Genomic DNA, 21,877 nt, shown 5'->3' with positions numbered 1-21,877 from the left:
GGACTAAATTCTGGGATCACATCTAATTTAAATTTATATTCTATGAAATACTTTTAAATTATCACCATAAGATATACAAATGTACTAAAGGCAGTAAGGAAAAAAGTCATAAATTTTTCATTTATTAATGGTCTACTACATGCAGGGCTATTCTGTACAAAATGATAGGCACTGTACAAAAAACAAAGAAGAATAATATTCTACCCTCCAGGGACCTTAAGCCATAGAATCATAAAACATGCAAAATAGAAAGGACTTGGAGTTTACTTAGTAAACTTCTTTCATTTGTACATAAGGAAACAATAGGTTAGAAGGGAAGAGATCCTATTTTGCAGGTTTAGAGTTGGAAGGAAACTTAGAAGTAAAATAGTCTAACAAAGCATTTGTTCAAGTTCAAAATGACTGTAAGTGGCAGTGCCAATATTCGAACCCAGATCTTCTGATTCGTAATGGTCTTTTCCTGATGCCACATTTGTCCAAGATCACACAATCAGTTAAACATAGGAAAACCAAAGTATGATTAGCATGTTAAACTTGCATTCAAATATCTGGATCCACATCCCACCTGCAGCATTTGCTGACCATGTGTACCCTCCCTTATATCAGGGAGGGTACAAGGGGCTATACAATATGGTAACCTTTTTGCCTTCACTCTACCTCACCATGCTGCTAGTGATTACGATGCTTCTCCCTGCCCCATCCCAGCAGGCTCTATGGCTTGAGGTAAACAGCAAAGAATCAAGTCCCCAATAAGTCATTTGGATAAAAGTTGCTTAAATTTGCAGAACCATTAAATGATAATCTTTGCTGTTGTTGTTGTTGTTGTTGATAATAACATTTTCATTAATGATGACTCCAGACTAAAAATTTAGTTCCTTTCCATTTAACTGCTGCAGCTAAAACTGATACTGTATTTGCCCCAAGAATAGCCATAATTTTCTTTTGTGGCAGATGCCACATGCTTCTCAAAGACCCATAAACCTTTTTATTTTTCTGCTGGCAGCTCATTAGTATACTCAACATGCTATAAAATGTATCATTTTCAAGAATAATTTATTTTTAAAAAGGTTCCAAACCATTTCCCCTTGCAATATTTTTGATAAGGTAAAAACAAGTCTTGATTCAGTTCATTTAGGGCTCAATTAAAATATCTTTTCTAGATTTTAACTGTAGCAATTCTGAAAGTTAAAAATCATTAGATACCTTAAAAGAATGAAACCATCTGTTGTCTCCTTTCTCTGCAGTTTGTAGCACAGCCTGGCACATAATACTTCCCCAGAGACATACATAACACAAGGGAATACAAATCCAGATACACCAGTAAAGTCACCAAGGAAGCAGATTTTTGCATAGTCACTGTCCCATTTTGAAGGAATCTTATTTGGCCGCTTTTCTCTCCCTCTTTGAAGGACAATCAGCCCTGGAACAAGGGTATAATGGTCCAGGACTGAAAGCCAAGAAGGCCTGTTTTTGTGTTAGCTCAGACTTCTTTAGTAAGAAAGATGATTACTACCCTAATTATAGCAATTGATATTAATGATTGCTTATAACTGTACCACCTTGCTTTTCTGGTAACCATATACCCATCACCATCATCTACCCTCTTTCTTCTGACCATGCTTTGGGGACATGGTTCTAGGCCTCCAAGGTCAAAAGCAGCTTTATACTCTGGGTAAATTCTTGTTATATGGTTAATTCCATTGCTTACTTACTAGTATTATTAAAGGTATACATTTAGTAACCAAAGCAGGTCACAGACATGGATAAAGTCCCATATATTCTATTTCCATAAACTCTAAAACTCTTGATTTTTCCAACAAAGGATAAGGCAGAGGTGCCCTTCGAATTCATCATATAAAACTCCCTCATTTTAATGATAAAGAAAATGAGATAAAAATAGGGTCAGGTGACTTGCCCAAAGTCATCCAGATTGAACATGGCAGAACTGAGCCTTAAGATTTGTGTCCAGGTCATCTTGCCTCTTCTTCAGTTTTCATCTTTCACCGTTTATATTTTGAAAATGACAGTTCAGCAACCCTTACTTATTTACAGTGCTAGTCTTGGTGACTAAGGAGGTCACAGGAAATGAAGAAACTTCACGAGATAATAAAACATCCTCGGTAGAAGGATCCCAAAAGGAAAGGGTAATAAAGCTGGTTCCTGCTGCAATAATTTTCTTCCGAGATCTCCAAACAAGAGTACATTATTGTGCCCCCCCCAGTTTTGATATTTCTTATGAAGTGGAATAGAGATATAAATTATAAGGCAAGTTCACTGGAGGCTTCTCATTATGGTGGTACCATTTTCAAAATGAGATATGATCAGACTGTCATTTTGAAGTATATTCACTTTCTCCAGGTTGCCTTGACTGCTATAATATAATCTGGGGAGGGGTATAGGAGCCAATTTGTGAACCTGATTTGAGGAAACTGGTTTATTCTCAAAACAGAGTGGAATTTGTATTATTTTAATCATTACATCCCAGCCACAACATCATTACATCCCAACATCAAGAACATGTTGAACATCTTCCAAATTAACTGGCCCAAACAATCCCTGGCCTGCTAGATTAGAGAATGGTTTCCTACCACCATGCCAGCCAACCCAGGGTCTGACTTTAACCGTGACAACTTATTTAGGAAGAGTCTTCACTAGTCTAAATTGCATCATGAAGTTAGAAACAATATAAATGGCCAGGACCTTTGAATGGATCAGGGTCCATAGGCTTCTTATCTGCTCTGTCTCCTTCAGGTAGGATGAATTATGATATCTGCCCCAAACCACCTAATCAATATCTCCCCAGGTGGTTGCTGCTTATACAAGCAGGACAGGTAACTGTACTAGCTCTTATTTCTACAGTTCTTGAAAATTTCCGAAGTGTTTTCCTTACACCATCCACTAAAATGTAGGAAACCATAAGATCACTGTCTCTACGTCATGGAGGAAGAAATAAATGCCCAGTAGACTGAGTTGCGATCAATGATTACATAGCTAGTAGAATTAGAATGAAAACTGAGGTCTTCTCACTCCAAGTCTAGCATTATGGGATAAAAATGGAATAGATATGAAGTATACCAAGGAAATAGTATAGTAATATCTTCCCTTACCTGGATTGGGTTGAAGATATTCAATTGTTTTGGTCATTATTTCCATCACAGCCCTGCTGGTGACATCCACTTTCTGAAAGAAGACAAAAAGAACTGATGAAGGGAAAAAAAACTCAAATGAAATAACTTTGGACAACCTCAGACCTCCGACCAAATTATCAGGTAATCTTGGCATCAAAAGACTTATATTAAACAATATGTCCCGGGGGAAGGCTAGGTGGCACAGTGGATAAAGCATCGGCCCTGCAGTCAGGAGTACCTGGGTTCAAATCCGGTCTCAGACACTTAATAATTACCTAGCTGTGTGGCCTTGGGCAAGCCACTTAGCCCCATTTGCCTTGCAAAAAACAAAACAAAACAAAACAATATGTCCCACCCCATGGTGGAGAAGTGATGAACTAAAGATAAAGAATAAGCCTGTGTGTCCATGTGTGCGTGTTTGGTACTTTGTCAATTGTGACTGACTCTTCATGACCTCCTTTGGGTATTTCTTGGTAAAATACTGGAGAGGTTTGACTTTTCCTTCTCCAGCTCATTTAACACATAAGGAAACTGAGGCAAACAAGGTGAAGTGACTCAGAGTCCTACTGCAAATGAGTGTCTGAGGCCAGATTTGAACTGAAGATGATGAGTAACTGTCGCATATATCCTATTTCCATGAACTTTTTCTTTTTTCTTTTGGGTTTTTTTTTTTTTTAGATTTTTGCAAGGGGTTTAAGTAGCTTGCCCAAGGCCACACAGCTAGGTAATTATTAAGTGTCTGAGACCGAATTTGAACCCAGGTACTCCTGACTCCAAGGCCAGTGCTTTATCCACTACGCTACCTAGCTGCCCCTTCCATGAACTTTAAAACTCTTGGTTATTCCATTATAGGATAAGCCAGAGGTGCCCTTATAAGTCATCAAATAAAACCCCCTAATTTTAAAGCTAAAGAAAATGAGACCAAAAAAATGGTGAGGTAACATGCCCAAAGTCATACAGAATGAATATGGCATAACTGAGACTTGAGATTCACTTGATTTGCTTAACTACATAATTATTAAAAAGAAGGGCTACTACTCTGGGATTGGAGATGCAGAATGGAAGGTTTATCACAAAGTGATGGGCAAAGAAAAATTCAATATTTTTTTAATGTGTAGGAGAAAAGTAAAGTTATAGACAAGTCATAGTTTTGTAATCTAAAGATATCCTATGAACTGACTATTTGTGAATGGAATCTATATCTAGATAATTTTAATCCAATAAGCAAATATAAAAATTGGAGCAACTTTAGTACTAATGCTACCTAAAAATATTGATTTTACTATTAGTATTCTTAACATATCTTCAATATATCATTTGTTATTGTTCAATCATGTCCTTGTGGACCATACAGTTTATCAGATCTTCTTGGCAAAGATACTGCAGTGGTTTGCCATTTTCTTCTCCAGTGGATTAAGGCAAACAGAGGTTAAGTGATTTGCCCAGGGTCAACAGTAAGTGTCTTGAGCATTTGAAGTCAGGTCTTTCTGACTCCAGGCTCAATGCTCAATTCACTAAACCACCTCACTACCTCCTAAACATTACAATAGCAACGTGTATATACTCATCAACATGCTACTTTTGTAGCAACATGCTTTTGCAGACAATTCTAAACCTGAATCATTCATAAAACATCATCCTATCACTTCACAGGGCACTCAAGGAAAGGAGATGCTCCTTCTCCCTGCAACCCACATCTTAAGGCAGATTTCAGTGTCTCACGACTCCCCAGCATCAGCTAGTGCTTTCCTTGTCTAATCCTCCTCCAGCTTTAGCACAATGTCAGGTCTCTACTGCTTGTGAAAAAGAAAAACAGCTGGTCTCTATCCTTCTTACATATTGTGACATTTCCCTCTTTCTTGTTAAGCTGCTAGGTTCTGTTATGGAAACCACTTGGAGTTTGTGATAGTGAAAAACATTCCCCATCAAGTCCCAGAATTCAAAGCAAAGATTAAGAGCCTTAAACTGAGAAGTTTATAATCTGGTAGGGGAAAAGATCCTTTTTATGTATACGTATGTGGGGGGGGGGCGTTGTTAATCAGGTTTCTAAAGGTCACCTTTCTTCATGACAGTAAAGGCAAGATAGCTATGCAGATTTATTCGATCAATCAATAGATTAATTTATTTCCTATATATATATATATATATATATATATATATATATATATATATATATATAATACTGCAATAATTGCTAATTCAAAAATGTCAAGGAATGTAAAGCAAAATTTATGTTGTATCAAATGTCTACTTAAATTGTTCCCCAAGATTTAAAAATATCCCAATTTAAAAACAAACAAATAGAGATTAAGATCCCTTGAGAGACAGAGTATTAAAGAGATTTTGATTAGGTTTAGAAAACAAAATATGACCTTGCCAAGGTTTACTAGTTTTCTAATCTCCAAGGACATTATTATCGATGAATTCATATGAAAGAACAGCAGCTCTCCAGAGTGGTGGACTTTTCTACCTACAATGTCAGGGGACCTGGATTTAAATCCCAGTTCTGTTACTAAACCTGAACCTGAAATCACTTCTGCTTTCCAGGCTTCAGGCTCTATAAAATGAGAGTAGCTTTAAATACCATAAAATACAAATTTGAGGAATAAGAAGTTTTCCTAAAATCTAAGATCATTATGATTTTGATATTTTTTTATTCAGCATTTTCCATAAGCAAGCCATCCTTACTAATGTTCCTTCTGGGTTTCAAAGAAGAAATTTTTCCTGCCCATACATATTTGAGATCCCCATCTCAGGACATGATAAAAATAAATGCACCCCCAACCCAATCTCTTTCCCCGGGCTTGTTTGCTGCACTGATTGTTATCTGAAATTGCATTCAGCTAATATTGCTTCCTTGGAATGGACACCCTAAAGGCAGCAGAATAAGACAGCTTTAATCCTAATTTGGAAACTGTTTCTCCAGGAAAAATAACAAAGGAAACATCTTCATATTTTTCATCCTGGGCTCAGCAATGTAGATCAGGTCAGTCATAACACAGGAATTAACATTAGTTCTAAAATCAGAGATTGAAGTTGTTGGTCAGAGACTTCATCCCATTTGAGTTTTCTTGCAAAGATATTAGAGGGATTATTGTTTCCTTCTCCAGTTCATTTTAATGATGAGGAAACTGAGGCAAACAGGGTTAAGTGACACAGCTAGTAAGTGTCTGAGAACAGAATTGAATTCAGGGAAACGAGTCTTTCCAATTCCAGGTCTTGTACTCTGGTCATTTAGTTGCCCAAAGTCAGAAGCATTAGTTCAAATCTCACTACCTTATGACCTTGAGAAAAATCATTTCATCTTTTTATGCCTCAGTTTCCTCATCTGTAAAATGAGTCAGATGAGATAGCACTGGAATCCTGTCTAGTCCTATTTTCCTTATTTAAGATTCATTATTGGGTACATTTAAATGTACCACATTAAAAATTGAGAAGCTTTGATTTCTCATTAAACAAAACCACCCAGCAACTGGCCCCCAGGAAGACTAACAAAGTTTTTAAGAAGCCCAAGCTTTGCTCTCCTCTTCTCTCTCTCTCTCTCTCTCTCTCTCTCTCTCTCTCTCTCTCTCTCTCTCTCTCTCTCTCTCTCTCTCTCTAAGTAACAAAAACAATTTCACATACTGGCATTTAAATTACTGGGAAGAAATACTTACTGTGCAGAGAGCCTGTGGAAGCCACACATTGCCATTATTACATTCAATGGTCTCACTGAAGAGGCCGGCGGGGTTAAGAGGCACACACCTGTGTTTTCAGTGCATCTCAGCTGGAGAGTGACTTTGGTGGCTGATATTAGAGAAATGAGCTGAAGGAATCCCCACTTGCTTTATCCAGTAGAAATACTTGATGTCAACCTCTAATTTATTTCATTTGATTGTATAATTGCCCCTTTAGGAAATAAAGCCAAACTGAGCTTGAGCTCTCTCTCCCTCCAAAACTGCTGATCCTATAAAGGTGGTTCTCTTGGGAACGATTGAAAGTAGAACTGCAATGCATTTTATGTGACTAATAAGCAAAAGAAAATGAAAAGGGGTTTGAGATTCCAGATCTTCTGATATCCATGGCTAACAAATTTCTATTGCCCCATTAGTGAAAACAGGGAAGAAGTATAGAACACCAAGTTTGCAGTTGAACCCTGCCAGAAAGACACAAGGTCTTCAGGATGAAAAAGAATCTGCTTCTTGGGTTCCAGGAAGATATTTTATCTACAATCATAAAAGAAAGCACTTTTGAAAGTTATGTTCTGAATTTTTTATATTTGGAATTTATTTTATATTTAAAAAGAAAGAAAATTTGTAATTGCATGAAAATTCTCTTTTTATTTTCTACTATGCAAATGAACTTTTTTGAGTTAAAATCAGAATACAAAAATTAATAAATAAAATAAAAAAATTAATAAACCAAAAAGAAAAGCACAATTATTATGTTCCAGATTCTCCAACCAAAAGGAAGGTAAGAGATAAGGGATTGTTAGGACATAATAAGTTTTCTTCTCCATTACCAAATGCTGTTAGAGTACTTTGAATTTTCTCTTCATGGTTTTCTACCATTGTTTGTTTTATCTTCAGTCATCTTGGCTTAATCTAGATTTTTGCAGTACCTTATAGGATTTCTCAGAAGCTATCATTTTTGTTTACTCTCCTATTTACTCCTCTAATATTAGGCACCTCATTTGCACAAAATATAAACTTACTAAATGATAACTCTAAGGAAATGTATTATTTTTCATGTTCATATCATTGATGCTTAGTCTAGTAATAGCTTAGTCAATTCTCATTGAAATTTAGTTTGGACCAGCATCTTATATAGTAACCCACAATAAAATAAAAAATTCTATATATATGACCTAAATATTAAGTCATATCATAAAAAAAGAATGGAACCAAATGAGTTACCTTTTGCAAGCACAGGGGATAAAGGGGGATATTTAGCAATATATATTATATTAAAAATAATTTATTTTATTTCTTATGTGCATATACTATATATATGATAAACTCCTGATTTGATTTCTTCTCACATTTAATAGGGGCATGTGAAAATTTAATGAAAACGTAGAGATATGAAGACTGACAAAGATTAAGAATCTCTGGGCTAGAGGAAAATTTCTAACCCAACAAGAGATAGAGACAATCACAAAAAAATTTAAAAAATATATTATTTTTGTCCGTGTGTGTGTGTGTGTGTGTGTATGTATATTACATTGAGGAGCATTGGATATGACATATAACAACATACTATATTTTATATACTATAAATTACAAGAGAATATATTTATTATGCATACTATATTACAAAGAGCATACAAATTTCTCAAAACAATGTGTATATATGCAGATATGTATGAAAACCTATATACACAGAGACAAAGTAAATATAAAATCATTTCAGGGGAAGGGAATTCATAGGACTTAGGTGACCTAGGGAAAGCTTATATAAGTGGTAACTTTTGAACTGAACAGTGAAGGAAATTAGGAATACTGAGAGACCAAGGCAAAGATAGATTGTATTCTAGGCATGAGAAATAACCTGTGCAAAACATGGTGACAAGAACTTGAATATTGTGATTATGGAACAGAAAATAGTTTGTTTGCCTTAAAAGAAATAGTTAATATGGAGGGGAATAATAGTCAATAAAACCAGAAAATCAGGTTGAGGAATTTGTGAAGAACTTAAATGTCAGAAATTTTTAAATTTTATGCTATGAGCAATAGTGAGCCACTGGAAGTTGGGGAATAGATAAGTAACTGGGTCATATCTGTGTTTTAGGAACATCACTTTGGTAGTTATATGGATCATGGATTAGAGAGGAGAAAAGCCAGTTAGGAGGTTATTGAAACAATACAGATAAGAAGCAATGAGATTCATTTCTAAAATATACCGAGTACTGAGTCAAATTTAAAAAAAAAAAAAAACAAGCCATTCTCCAATTGACAAATGCTCAAAAGATATGCAAAGGCAATTTCCAGATAAGGAAATCAAAGTGATCCATAGTCATATGAACAATTGTTCTAAATCACTAATTATTAGAGAAATGCAAATGAAGGCATCTCTGAGGTACCAACTTACACCTCTCAGACTGACCAATATACCCAGAAAGGACAATGATCAATGTTGGAAGGGATGTGGGAAATCTGGGACACCAATACATTGTTGGTGGAACTGTGAACTCATCCAAACTTTTTTGGAGAGCAAATTGAAATTACAACTAAAAGGCAAAAAAAAAAAAAAATGTGCATACCTTTTTTTATCCAGCAATACCAATACTGGGTCTATACCCTGAAGAAATTATGGAAAGGGCAAAAACATCACTTGTACAAAAATATTCATAGCAAGCCTGTTTGTGATGCAAAGAAGTAGAAATTGAGTGAATGTCTATCAATTGTGGAATGGCTTAATAAACTGTGGTATATGTATGTGATGGTATACTATTGTTCTATTAGAAACTAGGAGGGATGAGAATTCAGAGAAATCTGGAAAGATTTGCATGAACTGATGCTGAGTGAGATGAGCAGAACCAGAAAAACACTGTACACCCTAACAGCAACATGGGGGTGATGATCAACCTTAATGGACTTGCTCATTCCATCAGTGCAACAATGAGGCACAATTGTGGGGTATCCGCAATGGAGAATACCATCTGTATACAGAGGAAGAAAAAGTTATTATGTAATTTTGTTATCTCTTATATTTTATGTTTTTTCATTAACAATATGATTTCTCTCTCATCACATTCAACTTAGAACAATGTATACCATGGGAGCAATGTAAAGACTAAAGGACTGTCTTCTGGGGTGGGGGGGAAGCAAGATTTGTGGGGAAATTGTAAAGTTCAAAATAAATATAATCTTTCACTTAAAAAAGAAAAAAAGAAGCAATAAAATTATGAAGCAGACTAGTAGCTATGTTAGTAGAAAGAGGATAGATGAGAGTTGTTTTGCAAATAAAATTGACATAATTTGACAATGCAATGTAATATATATTTGGCAAATGGAGATTAACTAGAAAGTATCTGCATCTCAATTTGGACTGAGGTCTTCCTGATTTCATATCTACCACCTAACTGATGCTGAGAATAAGAACCAAGGTCATTGAAAGAGTGGTGAGAAAGAAGTTGGATAGAAAGATGGCTTTTGGGGAAAAGATAAGTTCAGTTTTCAGTTTAATATGAATTAAAGGTGCCAAATGGAATAACCAGTTGAAATGTCCAATAGTTGTTGAAAGCAGAATTGGAGTTCAGGAGAGAATAGGGCTGAATATATATTTTTAACACATATAATTACATTCATGGGAGCAGATGAGATTACTGTGAGAAAGGGAATAAAGTATAGAGAAGAAACCCTGGAGATTTGAGATATACCCATGGTTACGGTAAAAGACATGGCTGATCATCCATCAATATAGATTGAAATGTGAATGATCAAGCAAATAAAGTAAAGAAAGGATTGGAGATGTATCTGAAAAACTCAGGGAAGAGAAGTACCTCAAGGGCAAGAGGGATCAGCAATGTCAACATCTTCATAGAGGTGAAGAAAAATGAGGACTAAGGACATCAGATTTGACCAATAAGAGAGCAATTGAAACTTGGAGAAGGAAGTTTTAGTTGGGTGAAGATGAGGGGGTTGAAAACTGAGTGAAAAGAGGAAGTAGAAGTAATGAATGTAGATGGATTTTTCTGGGAGTTTGGCTATGAAAGAAAACAAAGATACAAGATGATAACTTGAGAGAAAGACATGGCTTGCTCAAGTTTTTATTTTCTTTTTTCTTGAAGAATAGGGAAGATCTAGCTTGTTTGTAGGCAACAGGGAAGAAGCCAGCAAGTAGGGAGAGATAGATGAGAATTAAATAGGCATAAGAGTGTTTTGACATCATCTTGTCTTTCAAAGATCATTTTCTCTGTCAGTTCACAGGCAGCAGGGCTGACTGGGTTTGGAGAGAAGCCTATGGTTTTTGAGTAAGGTTTTTGTTTCTCTTGAGACTGTTTTTTGCCAGATGGTTGGCTCAGCTTGTTGGCTTGGCTGTAAGAATGCTCTCCCTTGGAGAGCTCCATGAGGAGCAGAGCTGAGGGCATATTCAGGATTACCTATGTTAAAAAAGATTTGGTTTTTTTACAATTCCAACCCTGTTTCTCCCTTTAATTACTTTTTTTATTGGCTACGTCTCCCAACTTATTTGCATGTATTAATATGCTATGTATTAATGTGACATGTATAAATGTATTATTATTATTATTATTATTATTATTGTTGTTGTTGTTGTTATCGTTGTTGTTGTTATTGTTATGTATTAATGTGAAACCCAGACTTTTTTCCTCCTCCTTTTTCCAAAGGTTTTTGGGATGGAAACAACTCTTTTCTCCAAACGTATTATGCTTTTTAACACTCCCCAGAAACTGGAAGACTGGTTCAATCTAGGAAAAAGCTATCTGGACCCCCTAACCTTCTCTGGTTATGCAAAAATAAATAAATAAAAAAAATCAAGATCGCTAATCCTGAGTTTAAAGTGATCATTTATACATTACTGTAAAGTATGCAGAACATCTTAAGTATATTATTTTATTTGGTTCTCACAATGCTGTTAGATACAGTCATTAGCCCCTCTTTGTAGATAAAGAGGTTAAGAAAAATTAAATGACTTGCCCAGAGTCATATAGCTAGTTAAGATATGTGTGCTCCATATCACATAAATAGTAAAAGCTAACATTTAGGAGCGGCTATGTGGCATAGTGGATAAAGCACCGGCCTTGGAGTCAGGAGTACCTGGGTTCAAATCCGGTCTCAGACACTTAATAATTACCTGGCTGTGTGGCCTTGGGCAAGCCACTTAACCCCATTTGCCTTGCAAAATCCTAAAAAAAAAAAAAAAAAAAAAGCTAACATTTAAAAAGGTTCTACTATGTACCAAGCAGGCACTGTGCAAAGAATTGTACAGTTGTTAACTCATTTGATTCATACAACAACCCTGGGAGATAGATGCTGTTATTATCCTCACTTTACTGTTGAGGAAACTGAAGCAAACAGAGCTTAAATGAGTTCCCCAAGGCCAGCCAGCTACTTAATGTATGAAGTCTGGCTTTGAACTCAGGGCTTCCTGACTCCATTGTACCACCTTGCCTGCCTTTAAAATAGATGTTTATCAACTCGAAAATGGCTAAACAAGTTATAATAAATGAATGAAATGGAATATGACTGTGTTATAAGAAATGATGAATATTACAACTATAGAAAATTACGTAAAGTTTCATATGAACTAACTTGTGAAAAGCTCTAATGTCAAGTAGAGGATTTCATATTTTATCTTAGAGATAAAAAAAGAGGGATTTTTGAGCAGGTAGTAAAATGGCCAGACTTAGAACTGAGGAATTTAACTTTGGCAACTAGAGGAAATGGACTGGAGACAAGAAAGATCAATTAAGAGGATATTGCAAGGGTTAAATGAAAGATGATGAAGATCTGAAATAAGGGGGTATCTGGAGTCAGTTAAGAGAAGAGTACAAATTAGAATTGTTTTGGAGATGAAATTGGCAAGATTTAGCAAATGATTAGATATGAATAGTGAGGGAGAATGGAGAAGAAAGAGTAATGCTGAGGTTGAGAACCTCAATCACGGAAGGGAGATGTCAACAAAAAGGTAGGAATTAGATATAAACTGATATCAAAGTGAAGTAAAAAACAACCAGGAAAGAAAAAAATTATAACAGAAATGGAAAGGAAAAAAGAAATTAAATTCTCGGAAATTGTTATGACCAAATTTGGGCCTAAAAAATACAGAAGTCACTTCCTGCTACTTCTTTGCCTGAGGGGGAGTCTATAGGAATGGAACACTATACATACTAGCTTTTTCCTATTTTTAAAATAAATCTATTTTCCAACTATATGTAAAGATAATTTTCAATAATCATTTTTTGTATGGTTTTGTAATTCCACATTTTTCTCCCTTCCTACCTTCCCTCCCACTACCCTTAACAGAGAGCAATCTAATATAGGTTATACATATATAGCTCTGTTAAATATATTTCCATATTAATCATGATGCATAAGACTTTTTTAAATAGTTTTCTTAGTTTTGCTGAACTTTTTCCCTGTCTTTTTTTCATTCTTCATTATAAAGAAAGACTCTCTGGGAAAGGGAGGGAAGATAGTAGGAAGCTATATATAGATGACATAAAGAGAGAGCTTATCAATAAAAATTTATTTTAAGAAATATAATTCAAGATTTGTATTCCTAGTTCTCTATATTAAATACTACTCTCAACAGATTTGACCCAAAGAGGGAATAACATACATGCCCAATTGGATTTAAAAATAAATATCCTACCCTACATGGAAGTAGGGGAGGAAGGAAAAGAAAGGGGGGGAAAGATTCTGATAAAAGGGAAGGCAAAAGTAAAAGTAAAGTAAAAATTTAAATTTAAAAGAAAAGTTAAAGGAGAAAGGGAGCAAAACAATTGGTGAGGAAAGAAAGGGGGAAAGGAATGAGAAAAGTATAAACAGGGGAAGATAGCTTGGAGGGAAATATGGTGCTAATAATCTTAGTTGTAAATGTGAATGGGATGAACTCTCCCATAAAATAGAAGCAGGATAGCAGAATGGATTAAAAGACATTATCCTGCAATATGTTGTTTACAATAAACACATTTGAAGTAGAGAGACAGACAAAGGATAAAGGTAAAAGACTGGACCAAAATACATTATGCTTTAGTGGAAGTAAAAAAATCAGGAGTAGCAATCCTGATCTCAGACAAAGCTAAAGTAAAAATAAATTTCATTATTAGGGATAAGGAAAGAAATTACATGTTCTTAAAAGGCATGATAGGTAATGAAGTAATAGTATTATTAAATATATCTGCACCAAGTGGTGTAGCATCCACATTCATAGATGAAAAAGGTAAATGAATACAGGGAGACATAGATGGTAAAATATAATAGTGGGGGATGATCTCAACCTCCCTCTCTCAGAATTAGATAAATCTAACCACAAAAAAAAAACAAGATGGAAGTTAAGAAGGTGAATAGTATATTAGAAATTTGTTTATCCTCTGGAGGAAAGTAAATGGGGATAAAAAGGAATATACCTTTTTCTGTGCAGCACAGGGTATCCTTTCCAAAACTGACCATGTAGCAGAGTATAAAAACCTTACGAACAAATGCAGAAAGGCAAAGATATTAAATACATCCTTTTCAGATCATGATCCAATAAAAATTACATGTAATAAAGGGCCATGGAAATATAAATCAAAAATTAATTGGAAAATAAAGAGGAGATCAATGAATTGGACATACAATTAAAAAAATTTGAAAAAGAACAAATTAAAAATTCCCCCAATTGAATATCAAATTAGAAATTCTGAAAATAAAAGGAGAAATTAATAAAATTGAAGTAAGAAAACAATTGAACTGATAAAACTGAGTTGTTAAACAAAAAAAATAAATTAGATAAACTATTAGTTTTTAAAAGTTTTCAAAAAAGAAAGAAGAAAAGCAAATTGCCATTATGAAAAATGAAGTAGGTGAATTCACCACCAATGAGTAAGAAATTAAAATATTGATTCAGGGCTATTTTGCCCAACTGTATGCCAATAAATTTGACAATCTAAGTGAAATGGATGAATATTTACAAAAATATATGCTACTTAGATTAACAGAAGAGGAAATAAAATACTCAAATAACCCCATTTCAAGAAAAGAAATTGAAGAAACCATTAATAAATTCCCTAAGAAAAAAATCTCCAGGGACAAGTGGATTTACATGTGAAATCTACCAAACATTGAAGAACAATTAATTCCAATTCTATATAAAGTACTTTTAAAAATAGGTGTTCTTCTTCTACGTTTTCCTTTCTCTCTCATGTTTTTTTTTTCCCTTTAGTTCTAATTCCTCTTTCATAACATGAATAATATGCAAATATGTTAAACTGGAATGTACTGTACAACTTTTACCAAACCATTCACTTAAATAGGAATGTAGATGTGCAACTTTTACCAGACCATTTACTGTCATGGGGAGGGGGGGGGAGGGAAGAAAGGACAACAAAAAATATGAAATTCATAAATTTGCGAATGGATGAATATTGAGAAAGTATCTTAGCATGTAACTGGAAAAATACAGTAAAATTTGAATTAAAATTTAAAAATGAAGATCAGGGGAAAACATATATATATATATATGATTAAAAATTTGGATTGCAAATTTTTTGCCCTACTGGTAGTGGGTTTATTTTGTATCTCTATTTTCTTGATTAAATCTACTACAAATTTAAACCACTGTATGTAGCCTTTAGCTCTTAGTCAGAAAGAATTCATTCCTTGGTTAATATGATCTACTTTCCTCTAAGTAGAGTTATCATTATTAGTCCAACTTCTGATGTCTAAAATAAACCAAGACCAATGGAGACTTCTCTGTTTTGGAATATGGATGCATTCCTTTCAACAATAAAGCATACATTACTTGAGGACAAGAACTGCCCAAATTTTTGTGTCTCTATTCCTAGTGTCTAGTAGAAACATAGGAGGCACTTAATAATTGCTTGTTGTTCATGGATTGTGAATCAAAATTTTACTACCCTATTTCCCTATGTATGAGATACATCCTTTTTAGAAAAATTTGGCTTCTAAAAACTGGGAGTGTCTTATACAGTGGTTGTAGATTTTTTTACTTGCATATCCCATTTTTTCATGCCTGTTGTCTTTGCGCTCATTGTTTCACATTTGTTACTAATATATTAGGGTACGTTTTGCCACATTCTACCCAAAAATAGCTCAGAAAAGATTTTTATACAGTGCTGAATTCAAATTTAAAGTGATCCAGTTTGCAAAAGTGAATGCAAATCATGCAGCTGAACATAAGTATGGTTGTGTTCCAATTGAGAATAACCAAGACTGCCTACAGGAAGAGGAAACCCTATTGAAAAAGGCCCAGCAGAAGGCCATGAAAGGCAAGGTAGCAAAAAGACCTGATTTTGAGAAGGGATTGAAGAAATGGATTGAAAAGCAAAGGGCCATTGGAATTCCTGTGTCCACAAAGATGATTCAGCATGAGGCCAGAAGAATTGTTGATGAAAAAAAGTGACTGATTTCAAGGGAGGTCACAATTAGTACTTCAGGTTCATGAATCAGAATGGACTAAGCATGTGTCCATGTACCAGAGTTACCCAAAAGATGCCTGAAAGTTGTGAGCAGAAAGTCCTTGAATTTCTTTATATATATATTTTTTAGGTTTTTTCCAAGGCAAATGGGGTTAAGTGGCTTGCCCAAGGCCACACAGCTAGGTCATTATTAAGTGTCTGAGACCAGATTTGAACCCAGGTACTCCTGACTCCAGAGCTGGTGCTTCATCCACTGTGCCACCTAGCTGCCCCAAGTCCTTGAATTTCATGATGAATAAAACTTGAGTTCAATAACTTTATTTAATACATTTTTTTTCTAATTTCAGGACCCAAAATTAAGGTATGTCTTACACATGGGAGCATCTTATACACGGGGAAATAGGGTATATTAACTAGTATTCAACTGTTTGATGTCTTAAGAATTCTGGCTTTCCATGGACAACACATCTTTAATATTCTAAGTTTTCCTTTTTTTATTAGACAACTTTAGTAGGTTTTGTCTATATATTTTCTAGTCTAGTACATATTTTCCTATATCGTATGTCAGTTGATTTTGCTCTCTTCCAATTCTATCTAGAAATACCCCATAGCTCCCCAAAGAATTTCCTAGTCCAATGATATCAAATTTTAGTAGAATTGGTGGTAACTAATTTACACATTAGGATCTCTACAGATCATATATTGACATTTTTAAAAATTAAAGTTGTTTGTGTTTTATGCATTTACATTTATTTTGATAATTATTTTCCAATTACATTTTAGCTTAGGGTTGACACCTTTGACTCTTCATGCCTGAATTCCTTATAACATCCTGATCTCAAGGGTCCATAGTCAACATTAATATTTGAAAGGAAACTTTGACCTATTACAATTTTTAAAAAATTGAGTATATATATATATATATATATATATATATATATATATATATATATATTGTTTTGATACAGTAACTACAAATCCTCCTAACTGGTTAATATTGCAATATTCACAATTGGTTATCAGTGTAATTTATGACTTGTTTCTTTAGAAATGTTATTAACCAAAATAAGGTCACAGGGTTTTAAACATAACCTTTATCAAGAATACCACTGTCATATTTTGCAGTTTTGCATTTACATCATCATCAAGATTTTAAGATAGCAGACCCCATTACTTTCCAAATTCTTTACTAAAGATATGACTAAGACAAAATTAGAGACTGTGAGTGGCGAGACTCACAGAGAGGCAGCCTGGTATTCTGGAGAGAACGCTTGAAGATAGAGTTGGGTAGATCTTTGCTCTAATCTCAAACATGTGACTCTGGACGAGTTATTTCACCACTGTCTCACATTCCTCATCCATGAAATAGGGAGAGTAATAGCTGTGCCACTTACCTTATAGGGTTGTTGTGAGAATCAGATGAGATAATGAACATAAAGTAATTTACAAACCTTAAAATACTTTGTAAATGCTATCATCATCATCTCACCTTTTCAAAGAGAGCTAGATAGAAATGGTCCAGGGAGAAGTCTCTTTCCTGTTATTTATCTTTTATATTTTACATTCTGGATCACTGCAGAAGTGGAAAATATAGCTACTTTTTTGTAACTGAATAAAAGAATGAGGTTATAAGTTCACCTTCTGTAGAGTCACTGAAAACATCCTTAGGATGACTACAATAGCAGAGAGGGAAGCAATGATGATAAACATTTCATTGTCTTCCTTGATATTTCATGTTAGGAACTTATAGTTTCTAAGATTCTTGGATATTAAGATCATTTGGCATGTCATATTTTATTTCAAATGTTTAAGTTTTAATCAATTTGTCATCAGCATGATACTCATTATTACTGGGTGGTCTTTCAAACAGATGATTTTACAAAAATCTCTAAGAAAAAACTTCAAAAAGGACTTTTCAAATCCAATATCTCTTGGAGATAGCCTTGTTTTCTCTCTCATCCTTTAGAATACCTTCAATGTGCAAACTTCCTGATTTTACAGTTCTTTCACTGATATATGCTGTTATAAACCCACAAGAGATTGGTGTCCCTTCCTTCATAATTCCATTCATGAGAAGGAAAACTGAAAAAGCCCAAGTCCAAAAATAACTGGAAATTCCCCTTTTATGTTTATCTTATTGATGCTTAATGTGACATTTCATTCAAGGTCAAAGTGAAAATATCAGTAGATTATCAGTTCAAAGAAAAACAATTTGTGACAATGCCAACATATTTACAGATTATTCTATAATAAATGTACTTAAGGATACCTGTGGCTCCTCACACTTATGAAAAGAGTAAGATCCATTATTCCATTCTTTTCTCTCCAACACAGCTCAAGGAAGGGCAAAAAATTTTCAACAGAACAAACACTTACCCTTTCCATTTCTTTGAAGTCATCATCTAACTTGGTTCCTTCTGCTCCTCCAACCTTCTCACTCACTCTCTGCAAAAGGCAAAACAGAAAAGAGTAGTTGTAAATGAAGTATCTCCAAAGACGTGCTAGAACATCTAGAACAAATAACTTATTGCCTCAGAGCAGTTGTGGAGAACAGCATGGTCATAATTTCCTTGTGGATGAGTAATTTTTAAATGTTACCTATGGATAATGCTTCTTTTTTCTATATAACCCTACAAGGATATCAGAATGATTTATCATAGCTTTTTCATTCCACCAGGTAAAATTCTTCCCATGTGTTATCCATTAGAGAGAGAGAGAGAGAGAGAGAGAAGAGAGAAGAGAGAAGAGAGAAGAGAGAAGAGAGAAGAAAGGAAGAGACAGAGAGAGAAAGCATTTATTCATCCTTCTTACAGACCAGGCACCATGCTAAGTGCTAAGGATACCAATGCAGTCAAGCAAGGCAGTCCCTGTCTTCAAAGAGCTTATTTTCTAAGGAGGAAGACAGCACAAGCAGGTAAGCTAAAATATGTAGAGGGGAAGACAAGGGAGAAACAGTCTTGAGGGGAAGGGTATTCTCATTAATAAAGGACTCTTAGAGAACTTGAGACAAAACATATAAAATGAAACTCATGAGGAACCGTATCTTTGATTTCACCTCTGGCACATTATTTTACATCATCACACCTTTCTGATAAGCAGCAAACACATGAATAATTTGCTTCAGAATAAAAAGAAATTATTCACCTATCATTCACTAAGTATCTGCTATGTTTTAGGTACTTTGTTAAGTTCTGGAAATAAAGAAAAGGCAAAAATATGCAAAAAGTCCTTGCTTTTAAGTAAGTTTATAAGGAAATAAAGAGAGAATGTTCAAACAATGATATAAAAAGACAGAGATAGAGTCAGAGAAACCAAGACAGGTTATAAAGGACTTTGAAAGACAAATGGATGATTTTATAGTTGAATTTGAAGGAAATAGAGAGCCTCTGAGTTTATTAGGATAGCTAGGCGGTACACAAAGAACCAGGTCTGGAGTCAGGAAGATATTTGGCACCCATAGTGGACTAGATAGAGTTCTTTGCATGCAGTAAATGGAGCCGTAGGTCTGGAGTCAGAAAGACTCATCTTCTTAAGCTCAAATCTGGTCTCAGCACTTACTATCTTTGTGACTGCGGGCAAGTCATTTGATGCATGCCTCAGTTTCATCATATATAAATTGAACTGAAAAAAGAAATAGCAAACCACTCCAGGACGTCTGCCAAGAAAATCCCAAATAAGGTCACAAAGAGTCAAACACAATTAAAAACCAAAGAACAGTAACAAGAACCAGTTTATTGAATGATGGGGAATAGAGTGAGAGAGGGCTGTGATATGGTCAAGCCAACCATAAAGAAAGAAGCTATTTTGCTTCTCCCTATCCCTGCAAGGCTAACAATAAAGAAAATAAGATATTTTATTTTTTTTCTTGCCTGCAAGGATAGTTAGAGACAGCTTTCAAAATAACAAATTGCTTCTCTTAGGGTAGAAAAAGGTCTGTTATCTCTCTTTTCAAGAGGATTGAGGAAGAATCTTCAGTAGGGTACCCCTCAGTATAGTGTTGTAGGAATTTTTATACATTCAGAGAGAAAACTACCCAGTTGTTTCTTAAAGTCCTCTACTTGTGGGATTCTCACTATCTATTAAGGTACCAAAGGAAACAAAGGGAACTCATACTTAGGAGTATGGTAAGAGATCTGCCTTCTGAAGGTTTTAAGGAGACTAAAAGAACTGAGGTGTATAATACATACTTATAGGTTTTTTTTTTCTCTCATTCACAAAGTAACATAAAAGAACTTTTTTCATTGTCATCCAGTCATTTTCAGTTGTGTCCATCTCTTCCTGATCCCATTTTGGGTTTTCTTGTCAAAGATACTGGAGTGATTTGTCCTTTTCTTCTCCATCTCAATTGATAGATGAGGAAATTGAGGTAAACAGGGATAAATGATTTGTCCATATTGAACAACATCAGATTTGAACTCAGTAAGATGAGTCTTCTACACTCCAAGAGCCACTCTCTAAACACTGTATCCAAAGAATGAGTCTATTATGAATAGCAAAAGTTACTTTTTTGACCAAAATAGAAAACTGATTGGAACATTGATCAAAATCTGGCAGAGTCCACATAGCAAAGCATGGTGTTCTTGTTTCTTAGTTAACAGATCAGGGCTTTTGATCCTTCTTCCCTTGGCATGCATGAGCAGACTATTCTGCAAGTTTGCGAACTTAATGCTTCATAGAGTCGTGTGGAATAAACATGTGGCATTGGAGAGATGTGCCGTTATTGTGGTTAGTAACAGCTGAAAAGCAACAAAAATAGCATACACAATGACTACATCTTCTTTCAGCATTTTTGAGCAAATAAGAATTCCAAGGAGCACCTACTATATATCTCGTACAAAGTAGGTACTTTACTTGATTGATGTGGCACCTGACTTAGAAACTACGTAAGATGTAAAACAATTGTCATGTAACTTTCCAGAGAATCCAATACTCATTCTCCTCCTGCAGCAATAACCACAATTTCAGACTGATTCTAATTCAAAAAGACTTAACCGATTTATTTTGGAGTGGGGTGGGGAGAGAAGGAATCAATGTATGAATCAAAATGACATTAACATTTTTTGAGGTTATATGTTTTCCTAACTTTAAATGGTGTTACACCAAACCATTCAAAAAATTAAAAAAAAATGTGCCTACTACATTAAGAATTCATCATTGTTGGGGGCGGGGGGATTGAGTGTTTATATATGACACAGTTGCTTCCATTGTGAAGACTCAAGTCTGGAAAAATGATAGCACTCAATTTCTATATGAGGTTTAAATTCACAAAGATTATTCTTCAATCTTTGAGTTAGTAATACAAGTATTATTTAATTAGGTGAGGAAAAGTTCTGCTACTTCAACTTTCAACAATAATATACATTCACCCTTCTTAACTTTTCCTCCACATATGCTACTAAAATGTTTACATAAAATTTTTATATCTATATAGATATATCTATAGATAGCTATATATATATACATATTATATATAAATACAATATGTATATATGAAGCAAATATCCTTAATATTTCTCAGACTTAAGATCATTAGAGGTGAGGTGAGGAAACAAGTTTTTCAGAGTCCAAGCTTCCAACTATCAATTGAAGAGATTCTCTTGTTTATCATTAGGTATGAATTGATGGTAAACACATTCCCCCCATTTAAATACACGTGCATATTATT

General features: G+C 34.6%; 1 protein-coding gene across 2 annotated transcripts in view; it reads right to left on the bottom strand.

The window, feature by feature from the left end:
- The window catches only part of SH3GL2 (SH3 domain containing GRB2 like 2, endophilin A1), a 229,521-nt gene that overhangs the window by 34,299 nt on the left and 173,345 nt on the right, over positions 1–21,877 (bottom strand). For both annotated transcript variants that reach the window (XM_074196017.1, XM_074196019.1), the window contains exons 2-3: positions 18,589–18,657; positions 3,108–3,180 (exon numbers count right to left, since the gene is read on the bottom strand). In XM_074196017.1, the coding sequence (XP_074052118.1) occupies positions 3,108–3,180; positions 18,589–18,657 (142 nt within the window). The remainder of the gene's footprint in view (positions 1–3,107; positions 3,181–18,588; positions 18,658–21,877) is intronic.

This window comes from Macrotis lagotis, chromosome 8 (genome assembly GCF_037893015.1).
Source record: "Macrotis lagotis isolate mMagLag1 chromosome 8, bilby.v1.9.chrom.fasta, whole genome shotgun sequence".
NCBI lineage: Eukaryota > Metazoa > Chordata > Mammalia > Peramelemorphia > Peramelidae > Macrotis > Macrotis lagotis.
The sequence above is the reverse complement of the archived record's forward strand: the minus strand, read 5'-3'. Positions and strand labels throughout refer to the sequence as shown.